The 27047-nt window shown below is 39.5% G+C and overlaps 1 protein-coding gene across 3 annotated transcripts in view; it reads left to right on the plus strand.

Moving 5' to 3' along the window:
- The window catches only part of LOC124621905 (conserved oligomeric Golgi complex subunit 1), a 136785-nt gene that overhangs the window by 52234 nt on the left and 57504 nt on the right, over positions 1 to 27047 (plus strand). For all 3 annotated transcript variants that reach the window (XM_047147403.1, XM_047147402.1, XM_047147404.1), the window contains exons 8-10: positions 1922 to 2016; positions 19436 to 19655; positions 24314 to 24446. In XM_047147403.1, the coding sequence (XP_047003359.1) occupies positions 1922 to 2016; positions 19436 to 19655; positions 24314 to 24446 (448 nt within the window). The remainder of the gene's footprint in view (positions 1 to 1921; positions 2017 to 19435; positions 19656 to 24313; positions 24447 to 27047) is intronic.

Below are 27047 nucleotides of genomic sequence, written 5' to 3' on the forward strand. Positions count from 1 at the left end.
CATATAGCAGAGATGCTGAGTCACGTATATGCACAACAAAAATGCTGTCAACCAAGTAAGCTTTCAGCCAAAAAGGCCTTCATCGGAATTAGACTACATGCGCATGCGCGCGCAACCGCCCCCCCCCCCCCCCTCCACACACACACACACACACACACACACACACACACGACCTCATGCAAACACAGGTGTGTGAGTTGCATTATTTTTGTGTGTGTGTGTGTGTGTGTGTGTGTTTTGTCAAGTTCTGATTAAGGCCTTTTCAGCCAAAATCCCACTTGTACCGAAGTCTTTTTGATGTGCCTATCTGCACAGGATCTCCATTATACACTCCTGGAAATTGAAATAAGAACACCGTGAATTCATTGTCCCAGGAAGGGGAAACTTTTTTGACACATTCCTGGGGTCAGATACATCACATGATCACACTGACAGAACCACAGGCACATAGACACAGGCAACAGAGCATGCACAATGTCGGCACTAGTACAGTGTATATCCACCTTTCGCAGCAATGCAGGCTGCTATTCTCCCATGGAGACGATCGTAGAGATGCTGGATGTAGTCCTGTGGAACGGCTTGCCATGCCATTTCCACCTGGCGCCTCAGTTGGACCAGCGTTCGTGCTGGACGTGCAGACCGCGTGAGACGACGCTTCATCCAGTCCCAAACATGCTCAATGGGGGACAGATCCGGAGATCTTGCTGGCCAGGGTAGTTGACTTACACATTCTAGAGCACGTTGGGTGGCACGGGATACATGCGGACATGCATTGTCCTGTTGGAACAGCAAGTTCCCTTGCCGGTCTAGGAATGGTAGAACGATGGGTTCGATGACGGTTTGGATGTACCGTGCACTATTCAGTGTCCCCTCGACGATCACCAGTGGTGTACGGCCAGTGTAGGAGATCGCTCCCCACACCATGATGCCGGGTGTTGGCCCTGTGTGCCTCGGTCGTACGCAGTCCTGATTGTGGCGCTCACCTGCACGGCGCCAAACACGCATACGACCATCATTGGCACCAAGGCAGAAGCGACTCTCATCGCTGAAGACGACACTTCTCCATTCGTCCCTCCATTCACGCCTGTCGCGACACCACTGGAGGCGGGCTGCACGATGTTGGGGCGTGAGCGGAAGATGGCCTAACGGTGTGCGGGACCGTAGCCCAGCTTCATGGAGACGGTTGCAAATGGTCCTCGCCGATACCCCAGGAGCAACAGTGTCCCTAATTTGCTGGGAAGTGGCGGTGCGGTCCCCTACGGCACTGCGTAGGATCCTACGGTCTTGGCGTGCATCCGTGCGTCGCTGCGGTCCGGTCCCAGGTCGACGGGCATGTGCACTTTCCGCCGACCACTGGCGACAACATCGATGTACTGTGGAGACCTCACGCCCCACGTGTTGAGCAATTCGGCGGTACGTCCACCCGGCCTCCCGCATGCCCACTATACGCCCTCGCTCAAAGTCTGTCAACTGCACATACGGTTCACGTCCACGCTCTCGCGGCATGCTACCAGTGTTAAAGACTGCGATGGAGCTCCATATGCCACAGCAAACTGGCTGACACTGACGGCGGCGGTGCACAAATGCTGCGCAGCTAGCGCCATTCGACGGCCAACACCGCGGTTCCTGGTGTGTCCGCTGTGCCGTGCGTGTGATCATTGCTTGTACAGCCCTCTCGCAGTGTCCGGAGCAAGTATGGTGGGTCTGACACACCGGTGTCAATGTGTTCTTTTTTCCATTTCCAGGAGTGTATTATGAGTAGTACTGTATCCTTTTCATAATATTGCATTATTCAATCCTGGATTTTCCTTGTTTGATTATAACAGATTTGTTGTGTATAGAATCATTTCCCTTAGCAGTGCAACTATCGCCTGTGTGTAACAGTTTACTGCAAGTGTATTATTCAATTTGTTTTTCAAAGGCTGCATGAACCTGAACAAGATTTACGCTGGTTTGTGTGGAAGGAATGGGAAACTGATCTTCCGCAAGCTGATCAGGAAGCACCAGATGGAAAAGGTCAGTCATTCCTATGCTAATTGAATTAGATACACTTTTCATTTCTTGGTGAGGAGGTGTTCAAGGATACACAACATTTCATAAACACACACTGTTGAGCCAAAACATTGTGAGAACTGCTCAATCTGAGATTGAATGCTGCCTGACAGTTTTGTGGGCATGTGACACGATAAGGTAAGAATGTCAGTGGAGAAAAGATGAATTGGGAATCATTCTAGAGAGCATACTGGCCACAAATGGAGAAATTCATAGATGTGAAGAACTTTGACAAAAGACAGATTGTTATTACCTGCCACTTCTTTGAGAACGAGCATCTTGGAAACAGTGAAGCTGATCATCTGTTCACATGGTGGTTGAAGAATAGTGAAACCACAAGTGAGTGACAAGGTGTTGGATATCCACACATCATCAGAAAAACATGTACATGGGAGGCTCGCTCACGCTGTAAGTGGGACACGCAGATCTAACAGCAGGGTATAGTGCTGGTGCAGGCACCAGTGTTTCGGAGCATGCCATTTAGCATATGTGATGATGTTCCCTGCTTTGTTTCTTCGTTTGTTGTCCTCGGTGTTGACATACTGGCGGAAAAAATTGGGGAGGAAGTGTAGTACCGTCTACTGTAAATGATGTAGCCAACTGGTGCACATTTGCGTTACACAGTTGTTTGCTTTCACTTTCACAACCACCCCACTCCCCCCGCCCCGCCCCCCTCCCCATATACCCATTTATATGGCCAGTGCACTATTGTTTAACTTTCGATAAGCCTCATTAATAGGTTGCAGGTGAACATCCACATACTGCTACAGTAGTTTACTGTTGAGCATCTATGAGTAGCGAAAACCCTAACCATAAAATTCACAGTTCTTGACGAATATAAAGGTACATATGGAACAGTCACTATCATTGTTTTAACACATGGCCTAATTGTGTAACACTTATTTCACAGTTACGTTGATGCATTGTTGTTGCTCTAATGGGCACAGGTTTCTCGTCTGAAACTCGGCCATGGACTGAAAAAATTGGGCCCTTATATATCCTCATAATAATAGGCACAGAAACTTCACATTGTTCGATGTTTGATTTACAGAAATTACAATTAAATCTTAAGCTATTTAATTAACTGAATACATTGAAAAATTCGTTCCTTTTAACAGTTTCTTCTACTAAAAGGCTTAAGCTGAATTATTTGCTTAAATGATGAAATAAAGATATATCGTTACGCAAACACTACTTTTGACAAAACTGTTAATTAATTTGGAATTAATGAAGGGCTGGTTTTGCTAACATGTTTTCAAACAGAGTCAAATAAATACTTAAAGATTTCTAGCATTTTGTCTTCCAAATGATTACAATTATGAGGGTAATCCCAAAAGTAAGGTCTCCTATTTTTGTATAAGTACATAGACATGTTTACTTCCACAATGGTTTACATCGGTTTACAGCTTGAACATTTAGCTATTTTTCGACATATCACGATTTCTGTTGATGCATTTTTGTAGACACTGTGGCAGTTTTTGTATGCCTATGTCATACCAGCTTGCTGCCATGCTGTTCAGAAAGTTATGAACCTCTTCTTTCACTTCGTTGTCGGAGCTGAATTGCTGGGACCACAATTAACACCGACAGGTACTGTGAGACTCTGAAAAAACTCAAAAGGGCAATTCAGAACCAGAGAAGAGGAATGTTGAGTAAGGGCGTACACATTCTCCATAACAATTCTCGCCCACACATTGCTCGGCAAACTGATGCTCTCCTGCAACAGTTTCAGTGGAACATAATCACCCACCCACCCTATAGTCCTGACTTGGCGGCCAGTGACTATCGTCTGTTCCCTAGGTTAAAACAACAGCAATTCAGCTCCAACTACAAGGTGAAAGAAGAGGTTCATAACTTCCTGAATAGCATGGTGGCGAGCTGGTATGACATGAGCATACAAAAACTGCCACAGCGTTTACAAAAATGCATTGACAGAAATGGTGATTATGTCGAAAAGTAGCTAAATGTTCAAGCTGTAAACTGATGTAAACCATTGTAGAAATAAACAGGTCTATGTACTTATAAAAAATAGGAGACCTTACTTTTGGGATTACCCTCGTATTACAGAATTTATATTTGTAAGTCAACAATAGAATTTAAGTTACGAAACAATTACTTATTTCATCCTATAACAAAAGATACTAACTAGGCATGATTGAAATAATTTAGAAAATCAATTACATACATAAAACTAAGCACGGAATTAGATCTGGTGCTATATTCTTTAAAACTGAGGACCAACCTTTCTCTTTTATGGAGATGCAGATTATACTTACGTATGTTAATGGTAATTAATTCAAAAATGAAAAAATGGATTTAAGGAGGCAGATGGCAAAATGAGAAGGGAAGTAAAAATATACCAGCTTGGTTTCTCTCTCTCTCTCTCTCTCTCTCTCTCTCTCTCTCTCTCTCACACACACACACACACTACTGAACATGGGGCTTCATAACATAGGATCCTTATTTGATCTCTTTGTGACCCAACAGTATTGTCAATTACAATTTCAGGGTGCAAGGGGTGATTGAGATTGGCCCTTCGATCAGTAGAAACATTTCACATGGTCAGGTAAGTCGATTATCTTGTTATGGAAGGCCTATGCTTGTTTCCAGACATGTGGTCATGCAGGTAAATGACTACTCGAAATATGCACCACATCATGGATGAAGGTTGATTGAGGCAGTATTGTGCTATGGGGACATTTGCCTAGGCATTCATGGGACTTGTAGTAGTAATCAAAGACACCATGATGGCTGAGAACTTCTTGAAGATTATGGAAGTCATGTACATATCTTCTTGAGTGACGATCTTCCTAATGGTGATAGCTTCTTCCTACGGGATAACTGTCCGTAACACAAGGACAAAATTGTGCTGTAGTCTATTGAGGAATAGGATAGTAAACTCATGTTCATATTCGACCACCAAATCATCCTGATCTGAACCTGATGGAGTGCATCTAGGATGCTATCAAGTGACAGCTCTGCATCCACGAACTGCTGGCCTTTAATTTAATGGAACTGCGAAAACTATGAATTGGCAATTTGTGCTTTGTACATCCAAAAACCTAGCGAAGATTTTTGGAATCCATGCTAGCTACACACACACACACACACACACACACACACAATCACTGTATCTGCATTCCAAAGGTGGACCAACAAACTATTAAACAGGTGGGCATATTGTTTTGGCTCATCAGTCTTTTTACAAAAAGAAAGAGAGAGAGTGAGAAAGAGATGCTAATGTTTCTTCCACAGATGCTAAGAGAAACGTATTTTCATTTAAGCGGTGAAATGTGTGATAGACATGTAAATGTATATGCCAAAGTTCATTAAATAATTCTTTGAATATTGTAGCCACACATCATCAAACACAAAGCATTTGTCTGACAAACTGAAATGACTTTTTGTTGGTGCAGTCTATATGCATGAATGTCCCAGATGTGTTTCACTTTATAAATTAAGACATTTTCAGTGGATTTAATGCAGTAATACAGTTTTGTTTGTATATACACCTTATACATTAGAAAACTGCTAAGTCATAATTTTTACATTAACAAATTATTACACACAATTATTTATTTTCTGGCCGAAAAGATACCTTTACTCCTTGAGTAATACATTCTTTGGGGGGGGGGGGGGGGGGGGGTGAGGAGAGATGGTAAACAGTTGTAAAATAAGGTAAACACTTTATTAAAAATTTACTGCATTCTTCATTCATGTCAGGAGCACTGTGTACACCACTCCAGTCTTTGAGGAGTTTCATAAAACAATGTCAGCTTAGTGAGACAACTCTGATTCATTAAGTTAAATAAGTAGTTTATTAATTTTACTCCTCATGTGTAAAGCCACATTTGAATGTAGCCACCCATGTGTTAACTGTTAAAAATGGGATAGCATGTTACTTAAAACTTTCACCAACTTTGGGTGAATAACTATTGGTTATAAGTTACAAACTACATAAAACAAAGTGTGGTACTCTTGTTTATAAACCTGCATTAAAAATCTATTCTGCAATTATTGGGCAACATGTATCAACATAACAAAAACAAAATTGTGTTAATATCAACTCCCATTTCTTTGCTAGGCAGAAAATTTTTCCCTGTCTCACAGTTCTTATGTACAGATATTAAATGTAATTTTACATGCATGGGCAATGCCAAAGTTGTAGTACATGCACTGATCAGCCAAAACATTATGACCACCGTTCACTGCGACATTGGATGCCACCTGGTGGCGCTGTGGGCATGTGGTGCAGTAACGGAAGTATGTAAGCAGAGCAGACATGGATGGGGGATCACCCTAGCAAAGATATGGGCTGCAAATGGGGAATCCATTGAGATATAGTTACTTTGGGAAAGAGGAAATCATTATTATGCAGAGCATGTCAACGAGTATCTCAAAAATGGCAAAGCTGGTCCAATATTCACGTGCTACTGTCGTGAGCATTTATGGAAAGAGGTAGAAGGACAGTGAAACTACCACTAGGTGCTAAATGGTTTTATGTACTCGACTCTTCACAGAACGTGAGATTTAGAGGGTTGTCTGCTCTATAAAGTAGAGTAGATGGTTATCTGTGGCATCTCTGTCAGAAGAGCACAATGCTGGTATACACAGAAATGTTCTGGAGTGCACCGTTCATCGTTCGTTCTTGAATGTGGAGCTCCATAGCTGAGCACCCCTGCGTGTCGTGTGGTGAACCAACGACATCATCAATTAAGATTGCAGTGGACATGGGACCATAAAGATTCAACCATCGATCATTGGAAACATGTCGACTCTTCGGGTGAATCACATGTTTGCTACGGTAGGTTGTCGGTCATCTCCACAAATGCTGTTATCAAGGTGAACAGTGGCTCGAAATGTGCAGCGTGCTGCAGACAGAGGCTGGTGGGAGTAGTGTTATGCTGTGGGAGACATTCTCCTGGGCTTGCATGGGACCTGTGTGCACTGGCATGGGATATGTGGTAGTAATCAAAGACACCCTTCATGCTTGATGCCATCCCCAACGGTGATGTCATCTTTATGATTGCCCATGTCTCAGAGCCAGAACCTTGCTACAGTGGTTTGAGCCAGAACCATGCTACAGTGGTTTTAGGAGCATTATAGTGAACTCATGTTGATGACTCAGTGACCAAATTCACCTGATGTAAATCCTGTGAAACCCATCTGGGTCACTATTGGGTGCCATCACCATCACATATGTGGGTACGGGAATTACACGACCTGTGTGTAGACATATAATGCCACATACCTCCACAAACCTACCAAGAAACTGTTGGATCCCTGATATGCAGAGTCAGTGATATATATTGTTCCAAAGAAGGACAAACAAGCTATTAAGCAGGTGGTCATAATGTTTTGACTTATCAGTGTATGTAGTGTTCATTGCACACTGGAAATATTTGTGCAGTATGTCACAATATTTCAGTTTGTAGTATGATATATCAAACTAAAGGACAGTAGTTGTTTGTATTATATTCATCACTATGTTTACAGCTAAGACAGCATTAATTCTTAAATTGCTGGTTGTGCCAATTCCAAGATTTAGGTACATTGATGGAGGAAAATTCAAAAGTAACTGTACATACTCCCTGCATGTAATGTATGGATCAAAATGAGGTAAAATGTTAAATAAGTGTTTGTCTGAAACTGCTTTATTTTTGAGTTATGATGCATAGTGTCATATGTTACATCATGGGCTGTACAGGCTTTTGGCATGTTGTGTTCGCCTGCATACCGACTGATGTTACTTTGTCAACAGTGGGAGGCAATAGAGTATCTCAAAGTTGACTATCCTGAGAAGCGGACAGGGTTGTATAGGACCAGTTGCTTGGCTCGCCAGGTCTCTGTATATCAGTCCCTGAACCTCTACCTTTGGACCCTTCTCAAGGAGCTTGTGTATGATGTTTCTAGCACAACTACAGTAGCAAATTTAAAATAGCTTTTCAGGTGTGCAAAACAGAGCCTGTAACATTCCGAAGTCGAGCCCGTCACTGTCTTAGCCTACAAGGCATCATTTTGAACATGTCTTAAGGTAAACGTATAGTATGCAGTTGAGTTGAATTTTGAGTGCCTTTTTGTTGTTGCTTTCTGAAAGAATTATTTTTGTGTTGTTTCTGTTGCACATGTGATCCCTACTATGTCGCATAACTCTGAAATAAAGCAATTTCAGACAAAACTTTATTTGACATTTTATTCTTATTTTGATGCATGCATTACACCCATGAAGTGTGTACAGTTACTTTTGAATCATCCTGTAGTTAAGTTGCCTGTTCTACTCATTTTTTCACCCAACCAATATTTTCAGTTAGTTTGTAGCTGTCAATATGGATGTTCTGCTAAGAAGTCCAAATACATTATGTACCTGGTATTGGGGTTATGAACAAGGGTAATCTGACTAATTATTTCTGTACCTTCCTTCACCAATGTAACTTTTTGAAATATACATGGTGATCCATTGATCGTGACCGGGCCAAATATCTCACAAAATAAGCGTCAAACGGAGAAACTACAAAGAACGAAACTTGTCTAGCTTGAAGGGGGAAACCAGATGGTGCTATGGTTGGCCCGCTAGATGGCGCTGCCATAGGACAAACGGATATCAACTGCCTTTTTTTAAATAGAAACCCTCATTTTTTATTGCATATTCATGTAGTACGTAAAGAAATATGAATGTTTTAGTTGTACCACTTTTTTCGCTTTGTGATAGATGGCAGTGTAATAGTCACAAACATATGGCTCACAATTTTAGACGAACAGTTGGTAACAGGTAGGTTTTTTAAACTAAAATACAGATTGTAGGTATGTTTGAACATTTTATTTTGGTTGTACCAATGTGATACATGTACTTTTGTGAACTTATCATTTCTGAGAATGCGTGCTGTTACAGCGTGATTACCTGTAAATACCACTTTAACACAATAAATGCTCAAAATGATGCCCATCAACCTCAATGCATTTGGCAATACGTGTAATGACATTCCTCTCAACAGCGAGTAGTTCGCCTTCCGTAATGTTCGCACATGCATTGACAATGCGCTGACGCATGTTATCAGGCGTTGTCGGTGGATCACGATAGCAAATATTCTTCAACTTTCCCCACTGAAAGAAATCCAGGGACATCAGGTCCGGTGAACGTGTGGGCCATGGTATGGTGCTTTGACGACCAATCCACTTGTTATGAAATATGCTATTCAATACTGCTTCAACCGCACGCGATCTATGTGCCTGACATCCATCATGTTGGAAGAACATTGCCATTCTGTCATGCAGTGAAACATCTTGTAGTAACATCTGTAGAACATTACGTAGGAAATCAGCATACATTGCACCATTTAGATTGCCTTCGATAAAATGGGGGCCAATTATCCTTCCTCCCATAATGCCGCTCCATACATTAACCTGCCAAGGTCGCTGATGTTCCACTTGTCGCAGCCATCGTGGATTTTCCGTTGCCCAATAGTACATATTATGCCGGTTTATGTTACCGCTGTTGGTGAATGACGCTTCGTTGCTAAATAGAACGCATGCAAAAAATCTCTCATTGTCCCGTAATTTCTCTTGTGCCCAGTGGCAGAACTGTACATGACATTCAAAGTCATCGCCATGCAATTCCTGGTGCATAGAAATATGGTACAGGTGCAATCATTGTTGATGTGGCATTCTCAACACCGATGTTTTTGAGATTCCCGATTCTCGCGCAATTTGTCTGCTACTGATGTGCAGATTAGCCGCGACAGCAGCTAAAACACCTACTTTGGCATCATCATTTGTTGCAGGTCGTGGTTCACATTTCACATGTGGCTGAACACTTCCTGTTTCCTTAAATAACGTAACTATCCGGCGAATAGTCCGGACACTTGGATGATGTCATCCAGGATACCGAGCAGCATACATAGCACATTCCCGTTGGGCATTTTTATCACAATAGCCATACATCAACACGATATATACCTTTTCTCCAATTGGTAAACGGTCCATTTTAACATGGGTAATGTATCATGAAGCAAATACCGTCCGCACTGGCAGAATGTTACATGGTACCACATACTTGTACGTTTGTGACTATTACAGCACCATCTATCTAAAGTGAAAAAAGTGGTCCAACTAAAACATTCATATTTAGTTACGTATTACATGAATATGTAATAAAAAATGGGGGTTCCTATTTTAAAAAACGCAATTCATATCCGTTTGACCTATGGCAGCATCATCTAGTGGGCCAACCATAGCACCATCTGGTTTCCCCCTTCAAGCTAGACAAGTTTCGTTCTTTGTAGTTTTTTCGTTTGATGCTTATTTCGTGAGATATTTGGCCTGGTCACTATCAATGGACCACCCTGTATGTATATATGTAGATTTTCCTATAATACTTGTGGCCAATTTTTGTAATATAAGAACCCTTTTTGTATTAATTTGCTTGTTGCCACTCACAATTCTGTTTCACAGGGCAGAAAAAGATACAGCTGCCAAAATTTACATCTCTTAATTTGTACGTAATGAGTGCGAAATTCTTGACATAGGCTGAATGTTATTTTATTACATATATGACCAGCTTACCTTTTCCATGACAGCTTGTCATACCTTACATACCACACAGGTTGTTCCATTGAATTCCCACTTCACATCATTTTGTTTATGTGGTACGCTTGCTTTATAGTGAAAGACATGTGTTTTTTCTACCGTAACAGTTAAATTCTCTTTCTCAAAATGATAAGGAAAGTGCTAGCAGACTGTAAATACCACTCACCAAATAGTGGAAGCATTGAGACCTCAACAGGCACATAAAAGGAATGAAAACTTCACTAGCTTCAAATGAATCCTTAAATGAGCTACAATAAACGTGCGAGCTGGACCCCCCCCCCCCCCCCACACACACACACACACACACACACACACACACACACACGCACACACACAAGTTGAGTAAAGGATTTGTCTGAAAGCTAGCAAGTTTTCATTCCTTTTTATCTGCTGGTTGACGACTCATCACCTCCACTATCGGTGAATGTTCTCCTATTTGTTTTCTCAAAATAATTTTATTTTAAACAGGTTTGTACCTTTCGAGTTAGATTCACTGTTTTATCTATCTGGAAGCTGGCAGATATAGTATCGACATACTAAGTAGTGTGAGAGTTACTGCTTAGAGCAGTGGTTCTCAACCTTTCCTTGTCTCAGCACTCCGTTGATGTCATGGAATGGTGGCCGGTGCTGAGCCCCCCTCCTGGGCTACCTCCCTCTTCCTGCACCCCTCCCCCCCCCCCCCCCCTCTTTCTCATGTCCGCCATCACCTCAAGTCATCTTAATTGAAACACAGTGAATAGTCACAGGAAATGTACTTTTATCTGTACATTTGTGTATCTTTAAAGTGTTTTTTGAATTGAAGTAGAAATGAAATACAATTGTAAATAATGAAATTTTCATACTGCAGTGGAGTGTGCATGATATGAAATGTCCTGGCAGATTTAAACTGTGTGCCAGACTGAGTCTCAAACTCAGGACCTTTGGCTTTCACAGGCAAGGTACGAGATGAGGTACTGGCTGAAGTAAAATTGTGAGGATGGGTTGTAAGTCATGATTGGGTTGCTCTGTCGATAGAGTACTTGCCTGCAACAGGAAAAGGGCCAAAGCTCGAGTCACACTCCGGCACACAATTTTAATCTCCCAGGAAGTTTTAACTGCACTTAGCTGCAATCAGTATACTTTTAAAGCATTACTGTATTCCATGAATTAGTTCACCTCGTATACAAACCTTTGTGGTAATGGGTACACGTTACTTCGTAGAAGACACGATGAGGTGTCTCCGTCTCCATTGGTGATGCCTCCAACAGTGGCTACTGCTACCCATCCCGGTCACAAAGAGACCATGCAGTCTACATGTTGCCCTCAGACAGTGTTTCACTCTGTGTATTTTCTCACTGTGTAATAGTCACACATTCCTATATACTAAGCACAGAGAGACATTCAGTTTCTCATTTAAGGTTTTAGGTTTAGGAATAACAGATATTAAGTGGACGTCCATGATATTGACCAACCGTGGATGCAGTTGCATAAGTTGTACATGCATATATATTTGTTGAAGAAATATTCCTTTCTTCGAAGAAATCTTTCAGTTTATAGTACGTAGCAGAACTTTACATGTCATTAGTAAAATTTTTAGCAAGAATTAGTTCTTTCATCACCTCAACATGTTGAGTAATGTAAGAGGATGTGCTGAAAAGTAATTTCTTCGAATTTTTTATTCTGTTCTCTGTATTGGTTGAGGTATTACATGTCATGCATGTTACTTGGTTGACTTTCTTGCTTTGCTGATGCAAGTTGCAACCATCTGCCTGTAGAGGGCTCAAAATTGTAGCTTGTAAAATGATGGTGTGTAATGTAACTATGACTGTGCCTGAGAAACAGTGTGCTGTAATCAAGTTTCACGAATCTGAAGAGTTCATCCACACATGGAGCATCCTCTCCCACAGCATGGAAAAGCCAAACCACTCACAAGCGCTGATGCAAATGCAGAAGTTTGATGCCTTGGGTTCATCATAATGTTAAGGTGGTTAAATTTAACTTGACTGGACTTGTCAAATACCTGCTTTCCTTCTCCTGATCACTGCAATGGAAACACTTGTCTGCTACCAGTGCCTCCAACCAAAGATCACCTAGTCCCAACATTTAACCCTGCCTCCCCCAGTTCATACCCTCATCCAATAATGATCCTCTTTCCGCCCCTCCCCCCAGCCATGGCCCCCACCATCCCACCTAACCACATCTTGGTCACTTCCAGGAATTCCTTACCTCCAGCTTGGCCTCACCATCCTTCTCACATTCCTCAGAATACCCAAACATAGTATCAAACCAGATCCTGAACTAATCCTTCTACCTGCAAACAAAGGTTCCACCAGTGTCATTTTTAATCACAGTGATTACCTGGGGGAAGGCCTCCATGAATTGTCTGACTTCTTCATGTATAAACTCTGCCAGAATTATCCTGTCCCAGGACTCTAACGCAACCTCTAAATCCCTGCTTAAAGCCTCAGGCCCTTCCTAGAACCTCTCCCTTGAATACACTTCTGTCCTCATCCACCAGCCGGAGTGGCCGAGCGGTTCTAGGCGCTACAGTCTGGAGCCGCGCGACCGCTACGGTCGCAGGTTCGAATCCTGCCTCGGGCATGGATGTGTGTGATGTTCTTAGGATGGTTAGGTTTAAGTGGTTCTAAGTTCTAGGGGACTGATGACATCAGAAGTTAGTCCCATAGCGCTCAGAGCCATTTGAACCATTTTTTGTCCTCATCCCCATGACACGCCACACACCCACATGCTTCCCAAAACCTACAAACCAAACAATCCTGGATGCCCCATTGTAGCTGGTTATTGTGCTCCCAATGAAAGAATTTCGGACCTCATTGACCAACACTTCCAACCTATTACCCAAACTCTAGCCTCCCACATCAAAACCACTAACCACAGCCTTCATCGACCCTCCATGATCCCCAACTCTTTACCCCCTGCTCCTTACTGGTCACTCTTGACGAAACTTCCCTGTGTGCTAATGTCCCTCATGCCCATGGTCTTGATGGTGTTGAACAATACGTCTCCCGACGTCCTTCAGACTCCAGAACCTACCTCATTCCTCAAACATCTTACTAACCATGCCCTAAGCAACAAATACTTCTCCTATGAAGGGAAGTTATACAAACAAAACCATGGCACATCTATGGCCACCTACATGGCATCCACATACGCCAGCATATTTACGAAATGCCTAGAGGAAACCTTCGTAGCCTTCCAAACCCCAAGTCCATTGTCTAATTCAGTTTCACTGATGATATCCTTATGATCTGGAATCAGTGCCAGAACACCCTGCCCTCATTCCTTTAAAACCTTCTCTCCCATCCACCTGGTTCTCCTCAACCCAATGTGCCACCTTACTGGATGTTGACCTCTTCTTCTCTTATGGCACGATCCACACGTTTATCCACATTAAACCCACCAACCACCAACAGTACCTGCATTTTAATTGCTGCCAATTCTTCTGCACCAAAAAATCTCTCCCATGGAACCTAACCATCTGGGGATAACGCATTTGTAGTGATGGGACCTCCTCTGCCCATTATGCTAAAGGTCTCACAAAGGCCTTCACACACGGGCACTATCCCCTAAAACTAGTCCACAAACACATTTCCCATGTCATATCCTCACCCATCCCCAACCATCCCACCATTCCCAAGAACCAATTACAAAGGAGTGACTCCTTTATGAACCAGTACCATCCCGTACTGGAACAACTGAACCATGTCCTTTATCAGGACTTTGATTATCTATAATAGGGACATCTTACCCAAGATCCTTCCCTCCCGTCCTAAAGTGATGTTCCATCACCCAACCTCTGCAACATGCAAGTCCATCCCTATGTCACTCCCAATCTCAATCCCTTGCCCCAGGGATCATATATCTGGGTCAATCCGTACCAAGTGGTCCAAGTAAAAAATAATTGGTTGCTTGACCATTCCAGAAAAATTTTATATTTGCTGGGTGAATTCCCCAGTGTTTAGTAGTCACAAAAATATTGTTTTTTTTTTTTTTAATTATTGTTTATTATTTTGAAATGGTGGCAATATTTGTTCCAGACAATATGCGTTTTATCATATTTGCATCTACATTTTTTACAATTATTCAGTAGTGAATTGTCCTAAGCCTTTCAGATAAAATGCATTTAGTTCAACACACTCTGGGCTACAAATTAACATCATTATCAGCTGAACGTATTCTTTAATGTATTTTCAGTAGTTCAAAGTTATCAGCCACAAATTTTTTTTAAAAAAAAAAACAATTTTTGAACTGTAGTTTTCCAAAGAAAGGTTAATTTCTCAGCTTTAATATTTTTTTCTGCTATTACACTGTATAGTATAGTTACTTTTTATTTTACACTTAAAAAATACACTATTTTTAAAAATGGATTTAAAAAAAAAATTCCATTTTGTGGCCTGCAATATCTTTGTTGGGGGACCAGATAATCTGAAAATTTCACAGGTGATAGACCTTTATGATATCAAACTACAGTATAAATTTCAACTTTGAGATTCAATTGGAAGTTATCAAAAAAAATTACAAGCACGAGTCAAAAATACATTTTCTAACATCTGTGATAGGCTTATGGAATAAAATATATCAGTTACAGTATATAATTTAATCATATCTATGATTACTTACTGTTTTTATTGAATATAAGCCTACTAATTACATTATATTGTTGTCTTGTTATTTGTTTTTAGTACACCGCTCATTGAACATTTGAGAAGTTTGTTCACTCAGTTTGGGTGTTAGATTATAAGTTCGCCCAGTCACAGTTGTAAATTCCATGAGAGACAGCTTCCTTAGTACATTTTTAAGTGGCATCAAAACTTGTTCCTTCTCAATTTTTTACAAGATGTCCTTGGTCCTGGAGGGAGATAAAATACAACATGTACATCCTGGTTTTGGCAGTTAATATTATCAACTTCGCCAATCCACCACTGTTCATCATAAACACAAGCCACTATGTCTTTGTTTTGAAGAACCAGTTGAACAAGTTTTCCACACAGATGAAGTTCACTATCAGGCGAAGTTGAGGTGATCTTACAGTTCAGTAAGTTGTGTTAATGGGGTACAAAACAATGAAAAAATCGAGTGCCTTTAATCTTCTGACAAGTGTTGTACCTTCCCTTCAAGACACTCTCATAGACTTCTTGTATTTCCTCACATTGTACAAAAACATAGGTAATTCCTTTGATATGTTTTTTTACATAATTCAAACATTTCTTGAGGTGTTGTGATATGATTGTCATTGGCCCGCTGCAGACTTGCTTTTGTGACAGCTCGCTTTGTTGTACCCCCGACACCATCACAAGCATTATTCCCAGGGCATGAAGTGAAAAAGTGCCATTCTACATTAAAAACCCAAACTCTTCTTTACAAAAGGAGATGTTAATAATTTTTGTTTTGTTTTTAAATTGACTTGCTGCCCCATCCGAAAAGTAAATCAGTTTTTTTATGGAAGGGTGGTGCTGTTTAATGTAGTTTGTTGATTTAATTGAAAAATGTGCTCTGCTGTAGTGTTGTGTTCAAGGTAGTCACTTATGACACAAAAGCTGTGGCTCATTAGTTTATCTTCATCTTTATAATAGAATACAAATGTATGAACTGGGCCTATTTGTTTACCCAGGCCCTTCTACTTCATCTTGAACAACAAAGGAATAATTTTCCAAAAAGTCAGCAAGAATAAGCATTCATCAGCTGCCAAGGTTTGCTTTTTGCCTTTCAAAAATTTACTTTGAGCTTTTGCAATAAAATGAAGCATTTTCAGATTTTCGAGGTTAGCCACCGACACTTCAAAAAAACTCTTCTCATGATTTTATGACTGTCACCATTTCAGTTCTGTCTCGTGTCACCCATTGTTTGTATTTTATATTGTCAGGCATCAAATCGTCTTCTTTGGATTCTTCAAACATGTCAAGTAAGGCTTGTTTGCCTAGACAATCTTCACATTTTCCCTTGATCGTATAATTGTAACTGTCAATATTGCATACCATAACTTCCAAAAGGTCTTTATAGTCAGCTCTAAGATAGGCCCCATCTGTCACCAACTTTACGTTCTGATGAAACAAACAAACACAAACATTATGGCTGCCAGATGCCCTTGCAACAATACACCATCTTGGTCTCACCTCGCAAAACTTTGATCTTCCAATTTTAATGTCAGGATTTGCTTCTTTAAATTCAGTGCATAGTTCCTTTAAATTTCACAATATTAACCTTTTTTGTCTTTGACTCTTAGAACCGTTTTCTTTCACAGAAACACAGTCTTTTTTGCCAGACATCAAACGGCTGTTCTTGTCATCGTCATAATACTTAATAACTTTATTGATTGTGTTTCCATCTACCAAATTAAATGCACTTTTCTTTTGTAATGCTGGTAAAATTCCCTGTTCTTTTACTAATTGCCTTGTTAGCTTAACAAGACGTGCTGACACATGAAATTCATCACTAACTTTTGCTCGACTCCCAGAATTCGGCAGTAAACTGACAATCTTAATTTTGTCCTCTTTGTTTGAAGTATTGCATTTAGTTTTTAGTTTTTCATCGCATCATCATATTCAGTTGGTGGTGAAGTTTTAGAACTTCCATTTGTTTTAGTACATATTGTATTTTGAAATGAAACTTCCAAATTCTTTTTGACTGTAGCTGCCACTTTCTCAGTTTTTGTATTCAAGGCACTTGGTCCTTTGTCTTGACTTAGTTTTCTAATTTTACTAGTAGGTGTTATACCCAGGATTTCACAAGCTGTATCTACTTTTTTAATGGTTGCTGATAAGTAACAAAATTCTGTATCTGAGGTTTCACAATCCTTTCTCTTGTGAATTACAAATATCTTAGAACAACATGTTGGACACAATGATTTTCCTGGTATGAGATTGACAAAAGGGCTTTTATTTTTAGAATAATTATCAAATGTTATTTCTCGCAGACCTTTTGTTATAAGTTTCTTGTGTTTCTCAAAAGGGTCCATGCAAGACTGACCAAAAAGGTGATGAAATTTTTTTAAGTATTTCATTTCATGGTACATGCATGTTGATTTGACCTCTGGGCTGACTTGTAAGTAAAACAACACTTTTCTTCTTCACTGTAATCTTAAATTAAAGTAATGTCTTTAGGATACACCCCATACACACTTTTATGACATAGTTCATTAATAATAACACCAAGAGAACACTGAAACACCATTTTTCAATTGCACACTTCAAGAACTTCTAGCTAAATAAGAGTGAGTAGACAATTGTTGGTGTAAGGGGGAAGCAACACTCAAACTTGTATAGGCTTGCAGATGCAATTGTTAGCCTGCTGAAGAAATTACCACAGCATTATTTTGACAAATAATCATTAGCTAGTGTAATGTGGTGTGTTACATTATGCAATTGGTATAAGTTATTTGATTAGCCTACCAAATATCACAGATGTTAAAAAACATATTTTTGATTCGTGCTTGTAATCTTTTTTTGATAACTTCCAATTGAATCTCAAAGTTGTAATTTATAATGAAGTTTGATTTCGTAAAGGTCTATTAACTGTGAAATTTTCAGATTTTTATCTGGTCCCCAACAAAGATATTGCAGGCCACAAAATGGAAAAATTTAAAAAAAAATCATTTTTTTAAAAATAGTGTATTTTTTTGTGTAAGCTGCTCACCGTTGATACTCTATAAAAAGTAACCATACTATACAGTGTAATATCAGAAAAAATATTAAAGCTGAGAAATTAATCTTTCTTTGGAAAACTACATTTCAAAAATTGAGTTTTTTTTAATTTGTGCTGATAACTTTGAACTATTAAAAATATATTAAAGAATATATTCAGCTAAGTGATAATGATGATAATTTGTAGCCCAGTGTGTGGTGAACTAAATGTATTTTATCTGAAAGGCTTAGGACAATCCACTACTGATTACTTGTAAAAAATGTACATACTTGCAAACACGAAAAAACGCATGTGGCCTGGAACAAATATGGCCACCATTTCAAAACAATAAACAATAATTTTTAAAAAAATATTTTTGTGGCTACAAAACATTGGGGGATTCACCCAGCAAATATAAAATTTTTCTAAGATGGTCAAGCAAACAGTGCTGGACCACTTGGTATGGATTAACCCAGGTCCAAGACCTACCCAATTTATACACCTAGCACTGCAAATTTGAGTTCTGTCGCAGGCTTATCCTACAACTTCAGAGGCCAGGCAGATGCCTGATGAGCAACAGAACCAATCATCCATTAATTCAGTTAGTGAGCACATTGTTTGAAACTATCTTTAAGCTGAAAATCAAAAACTAATCGTGATGTATCCCAGGAAACACTTTATTTTCTGATTACTACTTTTAGCTACACCATCTTCAGACCAGAATATTATTGAGGTGGTGGTGCAGGCAGCATTAAAATAGAATACTGTGTGCTTGGCACTCTTCAGCTGTGTAAACGAAATGATCTGGTCTGAAGATGGTATAGCTGAAACTACCAACCAGAAAATAAAGAAACCATTTAACTGTGTCAGTATTGGTGTTTCATGATCAGTTGCTGTGATGCCAAAGGTGTTCCATAAAAAATTATATGTTATTGAAAGTAAGGGACATTTTAGAAATTTCAGCTGAAAGACCTGTTAGTGCATGGCTTGAATACCTTCAGCCGACAGATTTTTCTTTATTTGTCTTATATTGTTCAGGTGGCATTTTTTATGTAATGCTTGACTTATCCTTAGTAGAAATATATTGCTGTTTACAAATTAAAACAAAACTTGTATTATCATACCCATTACACCTTACTAAGGTATTTAAATGTTTTAACTTTTTTCCAACTTTTTATAGGATTGTTAATGAAGGCAAAAGGTTACTCTCCTCGTATTGAGAAACTGTGCTCAGAGTTTGATTCTCAACTGGAGGGACTATTGAAGGATCTGAACCATTACATAGAGGATCGTGACAGTACGAGCATTTCAAAGAGTTTTGCTGAATCTTCTGAAGAGCATTCTGATAGAAAAAAACTGCAAGAGCATCTTCAGAAATGTAGTCTGGACAACATGAAGCAGTAAGTTCCTGTTATCACTCTAAACTTTTTGCAAGAATTTAAGTTCCTTTTGACATAAAGAATTTTCGTTTACTCTGTCTTCTTGACAAAAGAACACATTAATGGATCAAGAAAAACCATATACACACACATTAGTTACAGTGTTCTTCTGGAAGAAAACAAATGTTTTCAACTCACAGTGGCGACTGCTGTGCATTGAAAAGTTACTAAGATTGTTGTCAAATGTGAGCAGCCTTACTTATCTCAGATTAAATCATTTCTCTGCGTGCTTGTACAGGTGATGTGTTTTCATTTATGAGGATGAAGTAGAAAGTTGTTGTTATGGTTTTGAATTGTTGAAATATTGTGTTTGTTATGTTGGTACAGAGTGCAGAATAGTGTTTGTCAAATGTCATCTTGCTCTGTGTAGTAGTTTCATTTATACTGTTTTTTCAAGTAGTTCAATGCAGTTTGTTCGAATGGATACAGTAGAATACCATGCTGATACTATATTTTTTGTTCTGGATTCTTATAAACAAGTTAAATTCATCCAAAGTGGATGAAGCTTTATTAGATGTGTGTTGTTCCATTTACTACAATTAAGAATGAATGCTTGAATATAAATGTACATATGTCGAATAAGACCTACATTAAGGTCACACTTAAACTGCATGCTCTTCAAAACTTAAGGATGTGGTATATAAAATAACATAACATATTAACAAACTTGGTGGAAATGAGTGAAAGAGCAGGAGCATGTTGCCAGAGGTCTCCCAGTCATGCACAGAAAACTGGGCATCATGTAGTGTGAGATCAACATGACTATACAGCCAAATGAGGGTGGCTTCACAATATGAGGTAGTGAAGGAATGAGAACAGACAGCAAGCAGTTACATTACACTGTGGTGATGTACTTCATTACAACATGGCTCGGAGGCAACATTTGGACAATTACTCTGGGAAGAATCGTCAGTAAACTGGAAGGAGGAGGTAGTGTGACAATTGTAGCCTGGAAGTTTGGTATTGCTCACAGCATTGTTTCAGGTATATGGGGAGCATTCCAAACCACAGGCACTGCTGGCCAAGGTAGAGGATGTGATCGACCATGATCAACAACACAACAGGTGACTGATACATTGTGCAACAGGCAAGAAAGTATTCACAACAAACATCAGGTGCAATTGCAACCACTTTTAACAGGCCTGCAAAACATGCATTCTCAGCCCCATTGTCGCATGTCAACTGTATGAGGGTGGTCTCTTTGCCTGATAACCAGTCTTTGTTTTCCGTTGAGATCCACACAACAGTGACACTGTTTGCAATGGTGCCAAGAGTGTATAGACTGGACCAAGAAGGAGTGGGGTCGCATGCTCTTCTCAAATGAGAGCAGATTCAGTTTAAGCAGCAATTTTGGACATACCCTCATATGCCGAGAGGTGGGAACCCACAATGCAACTGGGAACATTATTGAACATGATCGTTTGTGTGCTCCAGGTGTTATGGTGTGGAGAGGTGTAATGTTGCACAAGTGTACTGACCTCCAAATCTTTGAACAAGCTACACTCACAGGTCTGCGTTATTGTGATACTGTATTCCTTGCTCATGTGCATCTTTTTTGGGTATGCATTCGGTCCTGATTTCATTTTTATATACAACAATGTATGACCACATTGAACAGCACACTGGTGGAGGAGCTCGTGCGATGAGAAGACATTCAGCAAGTGGACAGGGCTACCCTTACCCCACTTTGGATCCCATCAAGCATTTATGGGGTGTATTGTGGTGACATATTGCAGCACATCCACATAACATCATCCAACTGCTCTGGTGGAGGAATGGAATGCGCTACAACAACAACAACTACTACTACTACTACTACTACTACTACTACTGCCACTGCTGCTTTTACTGACTTTGTAGTGTGGTGAGCACCACAGTTGAGAGTGAGGACCGTGCTGTCTGAGCCCATGAATAACTGTTTTTCTTCTCCTTCCACATAAATATCTGCTCCAGTCACATGAGCCACCCTACATTTCTACTTCAGTGATGCTGCCCATCTTTGGCACAGTGGCCAGCATGAGAGCACATTGCAGAGCCTGCATTGTGATCCATGGTGATTAGGTACCCTAGTAAGATCCATGTCCTGCCATTTGTAATGCCCAGGGGATCATTACAGATCACTGTGGTTTTAGTGTAATTATTATTTTTGAATAAAAGTGTGGTTTCTTTTTATCTCTCTGCATATTTCTTTCAGTTGCCTCCTGTATTATAATGTAGCAGTTCTTTCTATGTATAGCCCAAGTTTCTTCAATCTATATAACTTGGCAGTAAGATGTCATGCAAGAGTCACTTTTGTCCCTAAGTTTTGCACATCAGTGAATAATCACAGATGGAAAAATAACTGGATAGTTCACAATACAGTATTGAATGATTGGTGATTAATGAAATATGAAATAGCTTCACAATAGTCATATGTAAAAAAAAAAAAATAAAATAAATAAAAACTATTTGTTATGAATATCGAACAAAATAAAGTTTGAAAAAAAAAATTTGTTGATAAATTGGCACCATTTTATGAAGAATTGTAACTGATTTTGTGTGTCAAATTGTTACTGAGAACCAGTTGTAGATCCCCTTCAACATTTCAGAAAAGAAACAACAGTCAAAGAAGTGGGTGGAAATTAATGGCCCTGGGCCGAAAAATCCAAAGTCAGTCGTCTTCCAAAAGTTTCTGGGAAATAAAGTTTACCTTCTTATTGGCTACTTTGCAGAGAATAAAACAACACATAGTGATTATTCTTCTGAGCTAATTGAATATAAAAAACTGCCTGGATTGCAAAAGAAAAGGAACTGTGCACATAGGCGTGAAAGTGTTTTGCCAATAAGAACACTCAGAAGTTTCAATTACAAATTGTTGTAACATTCAAACTGAGGTGCTGTACATTCACTTTGTGTTATGGGGTAGCAATGACAATTTCTTTCGTAGGCGCTTTTGTTCTCTGTGCTGTATAAAACAGCCACTGTTCACAGAAAGAACCAATTTTTGGTGAGATTTGGCAAACAGCATTCTCACGTGAAGGTGATGGGCTGCTAATATATTGTGTCATGATGTCTGCATAGTGTGGATCTAGACTTGACAAGAATGTAATGAATTAATGCGATGAGAAATTTACCTAGTCACATGGACTGTTTTAACCTTACCAAGTCTCATTAGGCTATAAATTCACAAATTTCCATCCCCTCACTGCATTTAGACTGGATAATATGAAAATTTGTAATACATATTGAGTGTCACATTTGTTGTCTTAGATTAATTCACCCATGGTCATACTTACTGATGAAAGCTTCTGTAGCTGACTTACAGGGAGAGGTCCCCAGCAGTGAGATCAACTATTTGAAACAATCTGTATGGTGATATAGGTTATGGTCCAAGGAATCACACCCTGCAGCCATCCACCCCTTTGGACCCTTGCCTTTGCAAGTAAATGCTGAAAAAAATTTCAGGATTTTGTGTGATGCTCTATAGCTTTAACAATAGCAGCAATTTACACAATGATTGCTTCAGGTAATGGTTAATGTATGATCTCACATGCAAAAAGGCTGTTGGTTCAAATCTCATCAGGTACATTGAATTTTTTTAATTTTTAAATTGTTATTTCAATAACTTTGATCACTATTTTCATCCAGTTAATTGGTTTACATTCAGTTTTTTTTATTTGTGTTCCTTTGTCATGTCATTTTAATTAATGTTTTAAATTCTTCAGTTGCTCTTATTTTATCTTCCTGTCATTCTTTTACCGCTTGGAATCTTTGTGAATGTGAATTTAATTATTTTTATTTAACTATCATAGTGTTTAGACATTGGAAAATGCCTATCTGTCAGTTAAAAAACAAAAGACAAAATCTATTTACATTGACTGTGCGGTGGTGTGAAGAACGTATTTTTTTGTTACAAGATGTACATCTCTTTGGATGACAATTGTCATACAAACTTTTAGAACATAAATCTTATTGCACTATGGACAAAATAATGTGGATGATGATTTAAACAAAAGAACAGGGATTATAAGTAATACAAGATTCAAGTAAAATGAGAAATAGAAATGATAAATGCAGTAATGTGAACAAAAATGCAACTAAATGAAAGAAATTAAATCATAGTTCATACATGAATGAGGATTCCAAGTGGAAAAAACCTGATAGGAAGAAAAATGGTGTATTTCACATGATGACTAATATGACGTGGCAAAGGAAATGACATGTAAACCAATTAATTGAATTAAAAAAATGATCAGAGTCATTTTGATACATGTTTTTTTTAAATTTCAATGCGCCCGACAAGATTCAAACCCATATCCTTTTGCTTGTGAGGTCAGTAACTTAATCATTGCACTATGCAACCTTTCTGTAAATTGTTACAGTTTTAAAGCTATAGAGCATCAAGCAAAATTCCGGAATTATTTTTCATTGATTGCTCACAAATGAGGACCCATCAGTGTGAATGGCTGCTGGGTCTGATTCCTTGGCCCTTAAACAACATCACCTTACACATTGTTTCAAAAAGTTGATCCCACTACTGGAGATGTCTCCTTCTTAGTATTCCATTGTTCTTGTGAAAATAACAGTATGAGACAATTTGAAAGAGTAACAATCATTAAAACTGTTCACTTTCTTCATAGGCTGGTGAATTACGTTCTGGAGAAACAGTCCAATGATAGTGATGGGAATCCATTGCTCCTGGCACGATTCCTACAAGCTATGTGTGATCTCTGCCCACACTTACAGCAGTGTTTGATGCCTCAAAGCTATCGGGTGAGCTAGTCAGACATTTTGCAAATGTATAAATTCATTTATTCAAATATCCAAGTTTCTCATGTTTACAGGCGAGAAACTTCAGAGATGTGAAAGAGAGAAGCTATACATTAACAGACAGATGCAGTTTTTGTAGTTTTCTTGTGTAAAATATTCTAACTATCAGTTACAACTACTATTAACCTACTCACATTGTCAATTGTCGGAGCTTCTTCTTAATGAAGTTTCTTTATGTTTGAGAAATTATGATATTAAGTATATTAATGAAGAAGTAGCTATATAAAAAATAAACACTCATGTTCTGAAACATAATGACTACTACCCACTGTGAGATTGAATGCAAGTTAATGGTGTTGTGACCACATGATGTGACAAGGGAACAATATAAGTGAAGCAGAGATGGGTGAGGAATAATTCTAGCCACAATATGAGCTGCAAATGGGGAAATCCTCTAACATAAGCAACTTTGTTATGCCGGGTGCCTGGGATTAAGCATCTTAGAAACAGTGATGCTGATAGCTTATCTGTGTGCCACTATCGTGAGCATCTATAGAAAGTGGTTGAAGAACAATGAAACTGCAAGTAAGCAACACAGCGACCTATGATGGTGCCCGGAGGCTTACCCACTGTGTAAAACAGGGCAGATCAGATGACAGTTTACATTTTCTAATGCAAGCACAAGTGCTTCAGAGCACACTATTCAGCACACATTGTTGAACATGGGACACCACAGCTGACAACCCCTGCATTGGCCTATGTTGACCCAGCAACATTGTCAGTTACTAATGTATTGGGCCTGTGATCATTAACGTTGGCAGTAGATCCAGGGAAATATGTCGCCTACATTTCTTGTTACACCAGGTTGATGGTCATATCTTGATACACCATCATCCAGGTGAGTGAGTGCTAGAAACATGCACTGTGCCATGGACGCTGGCCTGTGGTGGCGGTATTACACTATGAGGTACATTCAAATGGGCATCTATGGAAGTGGTAGTAATCAAAGGCAACATGACAGCTGTGGACTGTTGTTGTTGTTGTTGTTGTTGTTGTGGTCTTCAGTCCTGAGACTGGTTTGATGCAGCTCTCCATGCTACTCTATCCTGTGCAAGTTTCTTCATCTCCCAGTACCTACTGCAACCTACATCCTTCTGAATCTGCTTAGTGTATTCATCTCTTGGTCTCCCTCTACGATTTTTACCCTCCACGCTGCCCTCCAATGCTAAATTTGTGATCCCTTGATGCCTCAAAACATGTCCTACCAACCGACCCTTCTTCTAGTCAAGCTGTGCCACAAACTTCTCTTCTCCCCAATCCTATTCAACACCTCCTCATTAGCTATGTGATCTACCCATCTAATCTTCAGCATTCTTCTGTAGCACCACATTTCAAAAGCTCTATTCTCTTCTTGTCCAAACTAGTTATCCTCCATGTTTCACTTCCATACATGGCTACACTCCATACAAATACTTTCAGAAACGACTTCCTGACACTTAAGCCTATACTCGACGTTAACAAATTTCTCTTCTTCAGAAACGATTTCCTTGCGATTGCCAGTCTACATTTTATATCCTCTCTACTTCGACCATCATCAGTTATTTTACTCCCTAAATAGCAAAACTTCTTTACTACTTTAAGTGTCTCATTTTCTAATATAATTCCCTCAGCATCACCCGATTTAATTTGACTACATTCCATTATCCTCGTTTTGCTTTTGTTGATGTTCATCTTATATCCTCCTTTCAAGACACTGTCCATTCCGTTCAACTGTTCTTCCAAGTCCTTTGCTGTCTCTGACAGAATTACAATGTCATCGGCGAACCTCAAAGTTTTTACTGCTTCTCCATGAATTTTAATACCTACTCCGAATTTTTCTTTTGCTTCCTTTACTGCTTGCTCAATATGCAGATTGAATAACATCGGGGAGAGGCTACAACCCTGTCTCACTCCTTTCCCAACCACTGCTTCCCTTTCATGCCCCTCGACTCTTATAACTGCCATCTGGTTTCTGTACAAATTGTAAATAGCCTTTCGCTCCCTGTATTTTACCCCTGCCACCTTCAGAATTTGAAAGAGAGTATTCCAGTTAACATTGTCAAAAGCTTTCTCTAAGTCTACAAACGCTAGAAACGTAGGTTTGCCTTTCCTTAACCTTTCTTCTAAGATAAGTCGTAAGGTTAGTATTGGCTCACGTGTTCCAACATTTCTGCGAAATCCAAACTGATCTTCCCTGAGGTCCGCTTCTACCAGTTTTTCCATTCGTCTGTAAAGAATTCGCATTAGTATTTTGCAGCTGTGACTTATTAAACTGATAGTTCGGTAATTTTCACATCTGTCAACACCTGCTTTCTTTGGGATTGGAATTATTATATTCTTCTTGAAGTCTGAGGGTATTTCGCTTGTCTCATACATCTTGCTCACCAGATGGTAGAGTTTTGTCGGGACTGGCTCTCCCAAGGCCATCAGTAGTTCTAATGGAATGTTGTCTACTCCCGGGGCCTTGTTTCGACTCAGGTCTTTCAGTGCTTTGTCAAACTCTTCACGCAGTATCTTATCTCCCATTTCGTCTTCATCTACATCCTCTTCCATTTCCATAATATT

This window comes from Schistocerca americana, chromosome 7 (assembly GCF_021461395.2).
Source record: "Schistocerca americana isolate TAMUIC-IGC-003095 chromosome 7, iqSchAmer2.1, whole genome shotgun sequence".
In the NCBI taxonomy this organism is placed as follows: domain Eukaryota; kingdom Metazoa; phylum Arthropoda; class Insecta; order Orthoptera; family Acrididae; genus Schistocerca; species Schistocerca americana.